The sequence below is a fragment of the Polyergus mexicanus genome, unplaced genomic scaffold, assembly GCF_030449975.1.
Source record: "Polyergus mexicanus isolate NDT 795.1 unplaced genomic scaffold, iyPolMexi1.0 SCAF_3, whole genome shotgun sequence".
NCBI classification, from domain to species: Eukaryota; Metazoa; Arthropoda; class Insecta; order Hymenoptera; family Formicidae; genus Polyergus; species Polyergus mexicanus.
This window is the reverse complement of record NW_027223323.1, coordinates 12,955,515-12,970,064: the sequence shown is the minus strand read 5'-3', so window position 1 is coordinate 12,970,064 and position 14,550 is coordinate 12,955,515. Positions and strand designations below refer to the sequence as shown.

The 14,550-nt window shown below is 31.7% G+C and overlaps 2 protein-coding genes and 1 long non-coding RNA gene across 8 annotated transcripts; 2 read left to right on the top strand and 1 right to left on the bottom strand.

The window, feature by feature from the left end:
- The first annotated feature begins 22 nt into the window (after positions 1–22).
- LOC138932021 (lactosylceramide 4-alpha-galactosyltransferase-like) lies at positions 23–8,867 on the top strand. 4 transcript variants are annotated; one of them, XM_070293481.1, is made up of 4 exons: positions 23–174; positions 2,513–2,723; positions 4,021–4,631; positions 5,942–8,867. In XM_070293481.1, the coding sequence occupies exons 1-4, from the start codon at positions 136–138 to the stop codon at positions 6,209–6,211; spliced, it is 1,131 nt and encodes a 376-aa protein (XP_070149582.1). In that variant the 5' UTR covers positions 23–135; the 3' UTR covers positions 6,212–8,867. The 4 variants fall into 4 exon arrangements, with proteins under 4 accessions (XP_070149582.1, XP_070149583.1, XP_070149585.1 ...); XM_070293482.1 differs by having other exon boundaries at positions 111–1,075; XM_070293484.1 differs by having other exon boundaries at positions 111–1,079.
- Positions 2,481–13,960, bottom strand: LOC138932027 (uncharacterized). 2 transcript variants are annotated; one of them, XR_011446724.1, is made up of 6 exons: positions 13,688–13,960; positions 12,126–12,329; positions 10,214–10,754; positions 4,005–4,673; positions 3,653–3,755; positions 2,481–2,700 (listed from the first exon to the last, which is right to left on the bottom strand). It is a non-coding gene; the product is annotated as an uncharacterized lncRNA (long non-coding RNA). The 2 variants fall into 2 exon arrangements; XR_011446723.1 differs by having other exon boundaries at positions 10,466–10,754; positions 13,688–13,958.
- LOC138932023 (lactosylceramide 4-alpha-galactosyltransferase-like) lies at positions 10,257–14,081 on the top strand. Of its 2 annotated transcripts, none has more exons than XM_070293486.1 (4): positions 10,257–10,669; positions 12,143–12,539; positions 12,718–12,931; positions 13,732–14,081. In XM_070293486.1, exons 1-4 carry the CDS (start codon positions 10,495–10,497, stop codon positions 13,903–13,905), a joined length of 960 nt encoding a protein of 319 aa, XP_070149587.1. In that variant the 5' UTR covers positions 10,257–10,494; the 3' UTR covers positions 13,906–14,081. The 2 variants fall into 2 exon arrangements, with proteins under 2 accessions (XP_070149587.1, XP_070149586.1); XM_070293485.1 differs by having other exon boundaries at positions 10,265–10,669; positions 13,727–14,080.
- Positions 14,082–14,550: the final 469 nt, after the last annotated feature.

The following is a 14,550-nucleotide window of genomic DNA, read 5'->3' as shown; positions in this document are numbered from 1 at the left end:
CTCTCGAGGAGAAGAGCAACGAGATATCGTCACGTCACATGCGTAGTCACGCGTCCCCGTTGCCGTCGTCTCCATCGTCGTCCTTACGCATGCGTCGGAAATATATTTCATTATAGAGCTATCAGCGGCAGAGGGATGATACTCGACCTGCGTCCATCGGCGAAGTCGTTTCAAGTAATCGTGAGATGTGATCACGTCGGAGAGGAGATCGATCTGTCTTTGTGCAAATAGTATTATATCGTACTTGTCGCGGCCGCGATTCGTTTCATTCCGGAAAATCCGTCATGAATCACGTCGATTGTCAGCGGGACGATCGATACAAGTGGCGGAAACAAGTATACGAGGGTGAAGATATCCTGACGTGTATGTCACGCGACCGAGTTCAGCAATAACCCTCCCGGAATTCTCCAGGGGAAGAAACCATCGCCGAGTCGTCGTCGACGATAATTAATATAATCAGTAATGATCAATTAACTTGGTATCTTGTGGAAATATTCCGCATATTAGTCGACGGCAAAGCCGGCGACAGCCGGGTGTTTACGGCTATTGCATAAAAGTATTGCACGATAAGTATTGAGTATTAATAGACATGAGCGAGTACTCTCGCTGTCTCGAGCTCTACTCTCGGAACGGAATATTACCTATTTTTTCTTAACGCAATTCTAAGTTCTATTCCAGTGCGAGATTTCAAACGCGAAACGACGCGTTTCGAATGAAAAAAAAAGAGGAAAAAAAATGACGGGAAACGATCGATATTTCACATGTAATTAACGCATTTAATCCTTGTCTCATCGCAAGATTCTGTAACATTACATAGCTCGACCGTGACGTGACGCAAGACGGGAAAAGCAAATGCGCTACGTTGACATGAATACAAATGTACCACGTGTCATAAGCATTATATATCGTATGGTAAAACGAAGAGAAAAAAATAATAGCGCACCGTATTATTGTATATCGCATCTCTATTGAAACGTGATGATCGAAGGTCGACTCTTATTATCGAACGACACAGGAGAGATTTATGTGAGAATAAAAACAAAGAGACGAGCTTATGAACGAGCGCTGTAAACTTGTAGGTATTTGTGCTACGAAATTTGCGATATTGCAGAAAATAATTTCGCGATATATCTTTTCTAATATTTTTAAACAGGTGTGGCTTTTAACTTGCTCTTCTAAAAATGAACGATTTCGCCCGATGTTTCATTAACGTGAATTTTTCACGTTTCCACGTTGTTTTCCCTTTTTGAGGTCAAGAGCGTCTTGGTACAATATCGTGCGATTTGTTGCTACAATTTATCAAATAATCATATATACAATCTAGTATGATTATACATTGTGCAGGTTATTTCATTATTATAGATAATAATTTAATCGTCAATTTTTCCCCAAAGCTTTCGAATTCAGATCTTTTAAACATTATGTACGGACAGTTTTGTTCACATGCGTGAACGACATGCGAGACGCATACTCGATTTCCCTTTTATCCCTTGGCACTACTGCTCTAATTAACACGTAAAGAGAGATTACACTCATTAACCAATTAACTGGTAATGATGCATATATGAGCCTAAAATTTTCGTGCCAAAACTGCGCATATATATGCGCACATCGAATAAATCCGATAAATTTCGATGGATCTAGAAAAACTTGGTATCCTAGAGTTTTTTTGGATCGCTGGATCGGAATCTGTTTTTGAGACGGTCAGCCGAAATACAGCTCAGAACTGAAAAAAATATCCCCCTCCCCCCTACCCCCTATTAGCTGGTAACCAAGAAATCACTATCCCAAAGTGTGCGACGTGGAGGCTGCGATTTAGAGATTTTATATTCCGTTTGTTCTTTTTTCTTTTTTTTTTTGATAGTCTTTATTTAATTAAAAAAAAATTTTTTGTCGTTTTACATTCTTTTAGGATTTGAAACGTAATCGATCTTATCAGTTTTGGCACGGAAAACTGCTCAAAGGTTTACCAGTTAACTGGTTAAAATCGTTAAATGAGAAATTATACTTTTGCAATATTTTGTTGCAATTTGCTGTTTCTTGCAGCATAACAATAAAAACGATAACTCTTATGTATCTATAGAACTTGTGACAAATGCTACGTCAACAATGCTATACAATATATGTCTTTTTGCTTATTATGCGAGAAATCGAAATTCCATATAGCCATTCTATGATTTTTGTTTTTTTTTGTATATAATATTAAAAATAAATCGACGATCTCTCCACTTGTGTGCTCTGTCAAGAAATTTCATTTCTTCTATATTATCTCACTTTAAAATAATTAATTATATATTTATAGAGATAGAGCCGAATACATATTTCATCGTCTCGCACGAATTTTTTTTTCTCTTACACGTGTATTTTTTTATATCAGGAACATTGTAATTTAAATTTTTTAGTATGAGAAAGAAGAACGTATCGTCTCTTGAAGAATATAGAGATAAAAATATAGAAAATTGTATTCGAAATATGTCATATGAGATACAAATTGATAATTTTATTTCGGTAGCGCAACTCGATGAAAATATTCGCAAACATGAAAAAGAGATTACTGTGGTGCGGCTTCGCCTTCGCCGTCGTGCTCCTCATCCTCATGATCTCGACTGAGAACAATATCATCCAAAGGATACCTTTCCTCGACGTGTCGACGATCAACGATATCAGATGCTATGATGAAACCTCGTCCGCAGATGGCATCTATGATTTCGATCCAGAATCAAGTAATTAGTAATATGACAATTATTGTTATTTTTTTCTTGAATCAAAAATTCAAGAAAGCGAAGCAAGTACATAATTTACGGACTTTATACTTGAAATATACTTGATTTCAGATACTTATAGACATTAGACACTATATTTACATATTTGAGAAACTTTAAAATGCATCAATTTCGTCATAAGATTTACTTTAGATATCACACTTGAAAAATGTTCTCGGTATCTAAAGTTTACACATAGCAGGAAATACAACGTATAAATTTTCGTTATTATTGTTTTCTCAATAGTATGATTTTTATTAATTAAAAATCTAGAAATATTAATAAAATTAAAATCTATTATTTTACTTTATAATATTTTATTAAAAAGTCATTCTAATATTTTTTGAAATTAAAAACGATTCAACTGTGATTAAAGAATTGCTTGAGTAAGATAAGCCATTCTAGAAAAATCATTGCTAGAAAAATCCAACTATAAGTATTTTAATTACTGATGATCGTGCAGAAAATTATTCAAGTTAATCATTGACGCTTTATTTTCCTGCTATTTTGATGCGCTCGGCGACGCAATATTATCGTTATAATATATATACATATATAGAATATCTAGAATTGTGCAGGAAGGATGTAATATAAAAAGCAATAGAGGCTAATACAACGTCTCTTTGAAGATAGAGATGCACTACAAAGTGCGCGATAAAATATATTATAGTAATGAAATCTATTATAATAACTTATTTTAAGCGCATCTTTAATTAAAAATCTTCGATTATTCGCATTCAAAATGTCTTGCGCGCGCAGAAAAATCCACCGATATTTTTAAATTAAGCCTAGATGCATCTTACCATCTGGTTATCAGCAATGTATCATATTTTTGTTTGATTTTACAGAATCAGATAACGATAATATTCAGAATTACAGGATTTATTCACCTTTGCGTAAATTTCCGAGCAATATATTTTTCTGCATTTAATGTGTCTCAGCTTGTTTTTAAACGATTCAACGTAGAGAGATTGTCTGACCTTCTTGAAGAATCTGAAAATATTTATGCGTATCTTGAAAAAAAATGTTGGAGAAGATTTCAATATTTTTTATTAGTAACTTTAATTATACCAATTGATTTTATTTTTATCACATTTAACATAAAAAATTGACTTCTATAGAATTTATCTCAACACGTTCTGATCTGTTGCTTAATTTGTGGAAGTATCTACTAATTAAAATCTTATATATATATATATTAATATAGATATTTGTGGAAAAAAAAAATCGTTCAAATCTTACACACGTTATGCTTCAGGCGTCGACAAACCAATACCAGGAAGGAACATCTTCTTCCACGAAACATCCTGCTTCGGCGATGAGGGTCTCGTGCTGAACCCCCGGCAAGCCTGCGCCGTGGAATCGGCGGCGCGGATGAATCCGACGATGACCGTGTATTTACTGTTCGTCAGCAAATCCGAATTCTCCAATAGCACGCGCGAGATCATCAGGCATCTGCTCCTCAATTATCGTAACGTCAAGATCCGGCACATCTATCCGGATAGATACGTGAAGGGCACGCCGTTCGAGGCATGGTATACCAGCGGCGCGTTGAAGAAGAGCCACTGGCCCGTCAGCCACATGTCCGATATGCTGCGCTACTTGACTCTGTGGAAGTATGGCGGTATCTATCTCGATCTGGACGTGGTGATCACCAGCTCGCTCGAAAATCTGACGAATTTCGCCGGTGCCGAGGATTGGGACGATGTCGCCGCCGGTGTCATGGGCTTTGACATGTCGGAGCTCGGTCGACGCGTTGCCGATGCCTGCGTGCGCGATCTCAAGAAGAATTTCCGCGGCGATGTCTGGGGCAACAACGGACCCGGGGTTATCACGAGGACCTTGCAGAAGCTTTGTGGAACAATAAATGTGAGTATTGAAAGGATTGTAGTGCACCGCAGGTGTATATCTCTGAAAAAGGCCCAGAAATATTGATCAATTAATTAGAAATATTTACTGATTTGCAAAAACTTACTTTAGATATTGTACAATTTAGAAATAGATTTGCATATTATCGGTAATATTTATTATTTTAAATTGCGTCTCTTCCTAACGGCATTCGAGAGAAAACTGATTAAAATCAAATTCAAAGTTTTAATCGCTAATATTTTTAATCTCTTAAAAAAAAAAAAAAAAAAGAGTTCGTCTCCTTTCGAAGAAATAAAATAAATATTAATAATCTTGACGTATATCGCCTTTAACAAAAAAAGAATTAAGTGAACAGATGGTTTTCAAAAAATTATGTATGGATGAATAAATAAATTATTTAAAAATAATTGCGTATGACTCTGACATCTGTTCGACAAGTGTAATACAAGTGTTTATACCAGAAATGATAAACTCTCATAGGAATAATTTCAATATGTTTTCATCTCGTGACGTTAACAATTATATACATTTACTTTAGTCCTTGTTTAAACAAACGAGACACGCTAATATGCGTAAAATAAACAACGAAATGCATTAGTTAGCGAAATTAATAGGAGACATCCTCTATTAAATTTATCCGTCCGGCGAATATAATCTATTATGTTCTTAAAAATGCCGATTTAATTCACAGTGGATCATATTTCCCCCCCCCCCAAAAAAAAAAATTGTCCAAAGATTCAATCAATTTTTCACAACTTGCTAATTATGAAATTAAGGCATGATTGTTGAAAGCGTTATTAACGAACGGCGCAATCGGTTTCTGCATAGTATTTTACGTCTTACAAAATGCATTCTAAATTATTAACAAGTCTCGGAGAAGATACTGTATCTTAACGCAAATAGCAAATTGCAAACACAGATATTTTGAGATAACAGACAATAACGTTATAAATAATCATTTACAACGCATCTCGTGTGTGTAAAATTCTTTTTTTTTTTTTTTTTTTATGTGCATTTCTAATCTGGCGAAATCTCTCGCATTCGCGCGTATTCTCATATCTTGCCAATTGTTAATAATTTATATTTTATTTCTATATCCTATCTCCTCTGTGTTGCATCTATTATCAATTTCATGATCTATTATGATGATAATGATTTATTATTTGGCAGTTTTATCCTAGTTTTAAAAAATATTGGCGATGTTTGACGGTTTAACTTTAAAGCAACCTGTATTGTATATATGTACAATATAAATGTATAAATTCTCTTCAATCTATAATCTAAGAAAAAAATATTTTTACACTTTATAGGCGCGCGATATGACGACCGACCGTTGCCGCGGCTTTACAGTATACCCGCCGTCGATCTTTTACCCGATTCATTATAAGAAATGGAGGAAATATTTCGACACGAAGGACAGTAATGCGACGTTGAAGATACTGAGCAAGGCGAAGGCTATTCACGTGTGGAACAAGTTGAGTAAAGCTGAACAGGTGCGAGTGAACAGTCACGTGCCGTACGCCGTTGTCGCGCGAAATTATTGTCCTTACGTTTTCAACAACTGTGGTAAAATATTTTGAATCCAAGTGTAGTTATAGGGATAATTAACGAAAGCTTGACTGATAGAACAATATAGGAAAAAGCCACACGAATCACGCGATCTCTGTAGAAAAAGATGCATTTATCCGGCACTAAGAAAGGACACGATGAGTCAAGGGTTTGCCGAATCAAATGTGTTTAACGAGAAAAAGGCTGATTTAGAAAAGTGTTCTAATGATCCCACGATACTTGTACATAAGGATAAAGCGTATATTTATAACGATGTCCGAGAGACTGTAAGTCTGTTCTTTATAGCTGAACTGGCTGAACTAGTTCAGTTTTATTTTTCTCCTTCCAATGTGGAGAGAAAAATATAAACTCTGGACTAGTGCAAGTAATCACTTCAGCTATATAAAGAACAAACCTTATATAGTTCTAACAGAATATTATCACAAATTCCTGCGATTTATTAAATAATAAATCGTACTGCGACGCGCGTAATGTCACTTCGTAAGTCGTATGTATCTTGTATTGACGTGATGACCTCGATAGCATGTTGATAGCATATTGATCACTTGTACAAGCCAACAAATCATTCCTTTTACGCCATCAAGGCGGAAAAGTCTATTTTTACTACTGAAGAGATTCATCAATTGTATTTTTCGCGTTTAGATTATATAATAAGAGGAAAGCAATTTTTATCATAAAATTATTCAAATAAAACTCTATAATAAAGTTAGTCTCTATCAATAAAAACATCTTAGCAAGCGAAAATGTCCGCAAAATCATTATAAAGGATTAGCCTCGCTGAATAAATTTCCAATAATAAATATCTTAAGTGTATGTCTGTGTATCGGTTAATTTAGTAAGCGCAATGTTTTCGTTTGAATCTATTATATATATAATAAAAAATTTGGCGTGACATCCGACGAATGCAGCTACAAAAACTATAATCCACTAGTACAAACTATCAAAAATATTAATACTAATATTAATATTAATATTATTAATATTAATATTATAAATATTATAAATATTATTAATATTATTAATATTATTATAATCAAAGATTTCGGCGCACGATAGTGTAATTTATCCCATTTTCTAAGAATTTGAGAGAATTAATCAAACAATTATGTACTTCTTTTGTATTCATAAATGTGTTTAAACCTGGAATTAATTTTCTCGAGTTCTTAACAAAACGAATTAGATCACCTGTGTGAAATGAATTCTTTGATTGTATTGTGCTGTGAATATTATTAATATCGATATTACTGTTTTGAATATATAATTCGCTGCGAATATGTAAAGTTTAAATACCCGACTATTATAACTTCGCTGATCTTGCAAACGACTTTGCAAAAAAGAAAAAAAATGACGCGATTGGATATATCTCATTTTAACTCATCGCATAAAAACTCAATACAAATGTTGCGATAGTATTGATATTATGGTTGTGCGATAATTTCTTTTATAGCCGAGATTCACGACAAATGTGTTTCGAATAATCTACAGGCTTTATGTAAAATCAATCTTTTTTGTAAAAAGATCGATTTTACAAAACATGCAACATATCGTAATATATCTATTTTTATGAGCTTTTCTTTGCGTTTTTCTGTTACATATAGTTTGATCTTGGTAGTAATAAATATTTTCTTTGTTCTTACTTAATAGTTGAATAGGAAAATCAATAATCATACACATATATCCTTGATTTAAAGATATACAGAAATCGAGTATTACAAATGGCAACTTGCTAGTTTGACTTGATATGTGCCAATAGTTAATATTTCAAATCATTAGGGTGTAAACTCGTTGAAAATCTTGTTAAATTGTTGGTCATACATATAAATTATGTTCTTATATTTTACATAAAGTATAATATAAATTTGATTAAATTCAGTACTTAAAAGATCCAGAGAAGTTAAGAGTCAAACATGGAAAAATATAAAATTTAGTCCTTTGTACTATTTCATACATACATGTTACAAAACTAAAGCTGCAAGCGCTACATAAACAAATTCAAAATTTGAGTTAAATAAGAATTTCATAAATTTTGTATCTCAAATCTATGATAAGAAAATGTTTTCTAATGTTCGAAATCTATTATTTAATCTATTTCCACATTGTACAGAGATATGTAGCATATGTTCTTGAAAGAATTGAAGATTTATTTGATCTCTGAATATACTTGTATTTATATAAGAATATTCACAGTTTCCCATTTTGCGAATATCTTGAAAATAATACATGTTCTTGAAATATATTTCAAATGAAAATCGTGCTTGATTTCAAAGAAGGAACAAACCTTTAATCAGTACAATTTTGCTTCCGGAATTTGAAGGAAATTCCGGAATTCATCTTTGATTCTTTAATCGTGAACAAAATTGAGCTAACCGCAAGATGTTTTTGGAGTGAAGCACTTTGTTTGTGAAGCACATTTTTGCGAAAGCTCGTTGTTTTCATAAGATATTCGGAATACGCAATTGAAATGGGATATAACTTGTATGTGTACACGGTAAATATTATATGAAGAAGTTTAGATTAAGAAATTTTTCATTTAAAAGCTGCATTGGATTAATCTTAGATCATTTGTTTATTCAAAATAGCCAATATAGCTGATTTTATTTTCAAAGCTGATTTTATTCTCATGATAATTTGATTTTCTATAGAATATAAAAATGATATATTGTGCGATTATTAATAAAATATGTGTAGATACTTCTCCCTTTTTTATTCATTACCTTTTATACTAATTTTTTTTTACTTTTTTGCTAATTCTTTATAAATAATAAACCAATAACAATTAATATTTTAATTATTTCTGAAATAATATATAATTAGAAGAAAAATTATCAAACAAAAATTAGAGTGTAGAGACAGAAAACGTTACGTTATATAATGATAATTCAAAAAATTATTATTATACATGCACGAAGTTGAAGATATAAAGGCTTTATATTTTAAAGTAAAGAAGTAATAATTATTTATATCGATTTTTTAGCTGTATATATTTTGCATATAAAAATATTAAGATAAAATCATTCCAAAAGTTTAAATAATTAAAATACTAATTGCTATTGTTTCACTGCGTATATGTAGAAATTAAATTTTTATGTAATTACTATATATTAAGTTGTTAAATAATTATATATACACGCGAAAGGTCAATTTCGCTTTGGACATTGTCTTAGATGTACAATTTTTAACAAAATAATTTAATAATGACTAGTATTTTTTTTAAATACTTTGAAGGAAAAAACGTAATGAAAATCTCATGCGAAAGGAATCTCATTCGGTCAATCTTCGCGCTTCCGAGAATATTAATAATATGCTAATGGAATGTTTCAAGATTTATTAGGCACGCGCGATAGATTGTATTTCAAATTATACATGCTTTCACAATGAGAAAGACTAAAATCCAAACAAAGATTTATTTTTCTCCGTCAACTTTTCTATCTTCGAAAGTTTCGCAGTTGTATATACTTTTTGATAAATGTATCTTCTTCGAAACCACACACACACATACACTTCTTACATCTATAAATTTACGATATTTCCTCAAAGTTTTATGGATAATTATATGAAATTGTAAAATAAAAAGTTATCTTGCGTGCGTCAGATTATATGTTGTTCTCGATCTTGAAAAATTAATTGCTCAATGTGACTCATCATCACCACAACATATGACTCGAATAATTGATTCTTTATAACAGAAACACGATTAATTAGTTTCGCAATTCTTTCTCAAATATTTTTCGTGTGAAAGACTAATTGTCATAGTGCTTAAAATCCACAATATATTTCTAATATTAATAGAGAAATTATATGTAATATAAATTATATTAACATTAAAAGATTGTTGCTAAATATTAGCTTTGATGCACAAATCGATATTTCTCTAAACAAAAAATATAAAAAATCGTCGAAATAAAACTATATCTGATTTTGCATTCGCATATCGTTTGAAAAGTATTTGATAGAGATATTACGATGAAATTAATGATAAAATCGAGTAGCGGAAAACTATATTTGCTGCACACTCATCGTGGAAGATTTTTCTTCCTCTTTATTGGCTTCCCGCCCACTTGCAAAGACGCAGTATTACGCTGATCTCTTTCACAGAAGATTATATGGTATACAACAATTATATACCAGTTGCGTTATACATATTAATTATTAGTTGTTCCGTGTCAAAAACAAAAAAAAATTTTTTTCAACGAAAAATCAATGCACGGAAACTGAGAAATAGTGATGATAAGTCATAAACTTTGACAAGTTTACAGTGTAATCACCGCGAGATAGACAAAGTTATCTGCAAAGTATGAAGAAACGTCGCGCGTTTTTTATATTATGTCCCCTGCTCGGATTAACGGCCATTGTCTGTGTATTTTGGAGGGAATTGTCGATGGAACTGACAAGTGTCGTCTCATCCAACCAACTTTACTGCTACTGGAGCAGATCCGATGGTATCGTGGAACTCGAGCAAGGAGAATGGGGTCAGTGAGAAGAAGCGAAAGATGGAGATGTCCCTCTCCTCTTTCAAGTTAAAATAACAATCTTAGGTGTACGCGGAAAAAGAATCTGGAAAATGGAAAATGAATTTTATATAACATCAAACATACCGCGACTTTCGAGATGTTTAGACATCTATTGACAATTTTTAATGAAGTATATATGATATAGCTCGTCATATTGATAATAAATGGCATTATAACGATTTGTATATTTTTCAAATGCGATCTCCTTTAAAGAAAATATATCCGGCCTTTCTTCGAGAAATACAATTACATTTCCTTAGTATATATTTTTTACACAATTGTGAATTACAGATATGTTCAATAATTAGATTAGATAATTATTCGAGAAAAATTATCGTGGTAACTTGGAAAAACGAAATCATCGATTGTAAAAAAAAAAAGAAAAACACAATACCTAACAATGAGTAAGATAATTTTTCTCAATTGAGATATACTCTCAAAGTCCTTGATCTATATGCTATCGGGAAACTTATATGCAATTATCCACTTACGCTAATGGCAAGATTGATAGTAAAGCCCATATCACGTATTGCAGATGCGGATCGGATTCAAATTACGGACTGCGAATCGTCAATCACCCAATCAGATCCTTGGCTACTTTGCTCTGATTGGATGGTCGACGATTTGCAATTCGTAATCTGAATCCGATCCGCGTCCGCAATGCGTAGTGTGATACGGGTTTAATAGAAATACGCGATCGTAAATCGCACTAGTTATATAATTGTATTTGCGTAACTTATTTATGCATTGAATTATAAAAGAGCTTCATACAAATCGCGTAGTTGTATTATTGGCAATAACAAAAGATATTGCCTTTTATGTAACATTGAATGAACATATAATTGCAGCGCTATGCTTGTTGCTGCTTGCAATTCTAGTATCGCGGCTTGTATAACGTTAGATGTAATTTATGATGAACATTTGAGACACCGTATATGCGATGTAATATTATATCCATTCGTAGTTACAAAGGATACATCTTATGTTACAATTTATGTAATATTTCCGTCGTGGTAATTCATATTGCTGTGAATATTTTTGCGAAATGAGAAATATTTTCACGAAAGAATATTTTGTGATTTGAGATATGATTTTTAATATGCATTTTTTCTTAAAGAAAAATAAAACATCGAGAACATATTTCTATGATATTTAATCCTTAAATTGAAATGTCAGTCTCTGAAATTCAATTGTATAACTTAAAAATCTTTTAATTGTACAGTAAATGTTTTTTATTCTTATAGAATATAAAATAATTCGTAAAATTATTTTTACGCTATTACTTTGAAAAATAATGGCAAATGAAGGAATCTCAAAAGTCGGATATTGTTTCTGATTAAATATTTCTTTTATGAAAATATTTCGGTTTAAAGGATAAAGTTGTTAGGAAGTTTACTCGAGTATACATACTTACTTTTATGTCTTTTTCAGATACAGAAATGCTGATACCAAGTAGATGCATATTCTTTCACAAGACCAGTTGTTCACCGCCGTATCTCACTCCTCGACAAGCGTGCGCCGTAGAATCGGCAGCCAGGAACAACCGTAATTTAAATGTCTTCGTGCTTTTCTTCGCAACCGGCCAGTTTTCCGAGACATCACAAGCCTTCGTCGATATCTTGCAAACATACGATAATGTGTACATAAGGAGAGTACATTTGTCGAGATACATTATTGATACGCCGTTAGAGAACTGGTTTTTGATAAATGTTAAAGAATTTTCAGAAAATCACGATTGGCTGTACAAAGGCTTTCACGATTATATCCGGATGTTTACATTGTGGAAGTTCGGCGGCGTGGTTTTGAATCTGAACAGCATAGTGTTGACGTGAGTTATCGCAATCGTTTCTATAATCAAAGGCCTCAAAATAAATTCGGTAATGGCAGATAAAATTGACACGATTTTCTTTACAATTTTTTCCATTAATATACAAATAAGAATAATGTACAAGAATAATGTCACAAGATGCAATAATTAATAAATAAATATAGAAATTTATATTTAGATCTTTGGACGAGTTGACCACTTTCGCGGTTGTGCAAGATAATCGGTATACGGACGTCGGTGTATTCGGCGTCGATACGAGTACGAATTTTGGCAAAAACTTTGTCAACGCCTGTATAGAAGTTATTAAAAATATCAACCCGGGTAGCTATTCACGATACAATATCACAAGAGTTATAACTGAAGTCCTGCAAGAACTCTGTTATCAGCGAGACGTGAGTACAAAAAGATTTACTACAGTGTGAAAGCAACGTTATAGGCGAAAAAGAAGATAAAGTTGCATTTTTTTCACAAATTAAAAATGAATTTTTCATATATTGAAAAATTTTTTTGTACAGATTGAAAACCATTATTTTTGATATTTTATACGAATAGTGTTATTTATTATATATATTATTTATTATATGCATTAAATACAAAAAAAAAAAAAAATACAATTAATATCAAAAGATTTTAGAAAAAAAAAATAAACAAATTTTCTTATTAACTTAATAATTTTTTGCTTCATAATGTAATACTATCAAATTTCATATCTCGTTATAAATAAAAGGTTGAAAAATTCAATCATTTTATAATTCCATTATTTTTTAAATATTATTTTTTAAACAAGTGTTATAGTTCAATTTTTATGCGGAACATATTCTAAATATGTCTCAATTTTATAATACAAATCACGAACAAAAAAGAGAATAATTTTTCCATCGCGTGACCACGCAGTATCATTGCGTGATCGACAACAAATTGTGTTTATCGATGCTACTCGTTCGAGCGTGTCATAATTTTAAAGATCTCGCTACGTTAGAACGCATTGAATAATTGACGTGAATGACTAATATGCCAAGGTAATTTTTAGATATGATATCATGAGTAATTGATATATGTGAGGCAAAAAAAACGCAACGTATAACTTTTGCGTGTTTCAGATAAGTTCTCAGCTTTACGGTGTGTAATTAAGTTAATTTGAATAATACCTTGTTTATTAATCTGAATAATATCTTGTTTTTTTGCAGAACAGAGAATGTCGGCAGTTCACGATTTATCCACCGGAGAGATTCTATCCTGTGCTTTCTTCTTCACGAAATGTGGACGATATGAAGATAATGAAAAACGCAATGACGATTCATTTGTGGACAGATCACAACCGGAACATCAAAACGGACGTTGCGGCGATTTACAGAATGATCGTTAAACAGCATTGCCCGAAGATATACGAATATGCTAAAAATCAATTATAAAATCATAACATAAATTAGCAACACTGGTTAATATATACATATATACATAATATAAAATATATGTATGTGAACATATTGTAAATTAATGTCTCTATATCTGTTTCTCTCTCTATATATATAGTTTAAGTAAATATATATATATATATATATATATATATATATATATATATATATATATATATATATATCGTACGAGTGGTTTTATACATTTGTAAAATAATGTAAATTAATTAATAATTAAGTATATATAAACATGAAAAATATATTTCTGCATTTTTATATTTATTCCTATCATAATATTTTTATTTTTCTATATTTAATTACCTTTCAGTTTTCGCGTAACAATATGGCGTTCTAACATATATTCCAATGGTATTTTTTATTTACAGAGTGTTCGTGTGTGTAGCGTCCCGATAAGATTATACACAATCCATTATGCGTGCCTTTGACCTGTAACAATAAATATCACGTTATAAGACATGTAGAATAAATATAACATGTATAACAGATATATATAACTCTCGATTTTTACTCAATAAGCTTCTTTGGAAATACATACGTTATACGATTCAAACTTGAATTTTTTGCCAATGAATAGA

Bases quoted from the DNA above. Each gene is read 5' to 3' on its own strand.
- LOC138932021 (XM_070293481.1), top strand. From the start codon at position 136: ATGATACTCGACCTGCGTCCATCGGCGAAGTCGTTTCAA. The intron at 2,724-4,020 runs GTAATTAGTAAT...GTTATGCTTCAG, and splicing joins TGATTTCGATCCAGAATCAA to GCGTCGACAAACCAATACCA. The intron at 4,632-5,941 runs GTGAGTATTGAA...TACACTTTATAG, and splicing joins AGCTTTGTGGAACAATAAAT to GCGCGCGATATGACGACCGA.
- LOC138932023 (XM_070293485.1), top strand. From the start codon at position 10,495: ATGAAGAAACGTCGCGCGTTTTTTATATTATGTCCCCTGCTCGGATTA. The intron at 10,670-12,142 runs GTCAGTGAGAAG...TGTCTTTTTCAG, and splicing joins ACTCGAGCAAGGAGAATGGG to ATACAGAAATGCTGATACCA. The intron at 12,932-13,726 runs GTGAGTACAAAA...GTTTTTTTGCAG, and splicing joins AACTCTGTTATCAGCGAGAC to AACAGAGAATGTCGGCAGTT.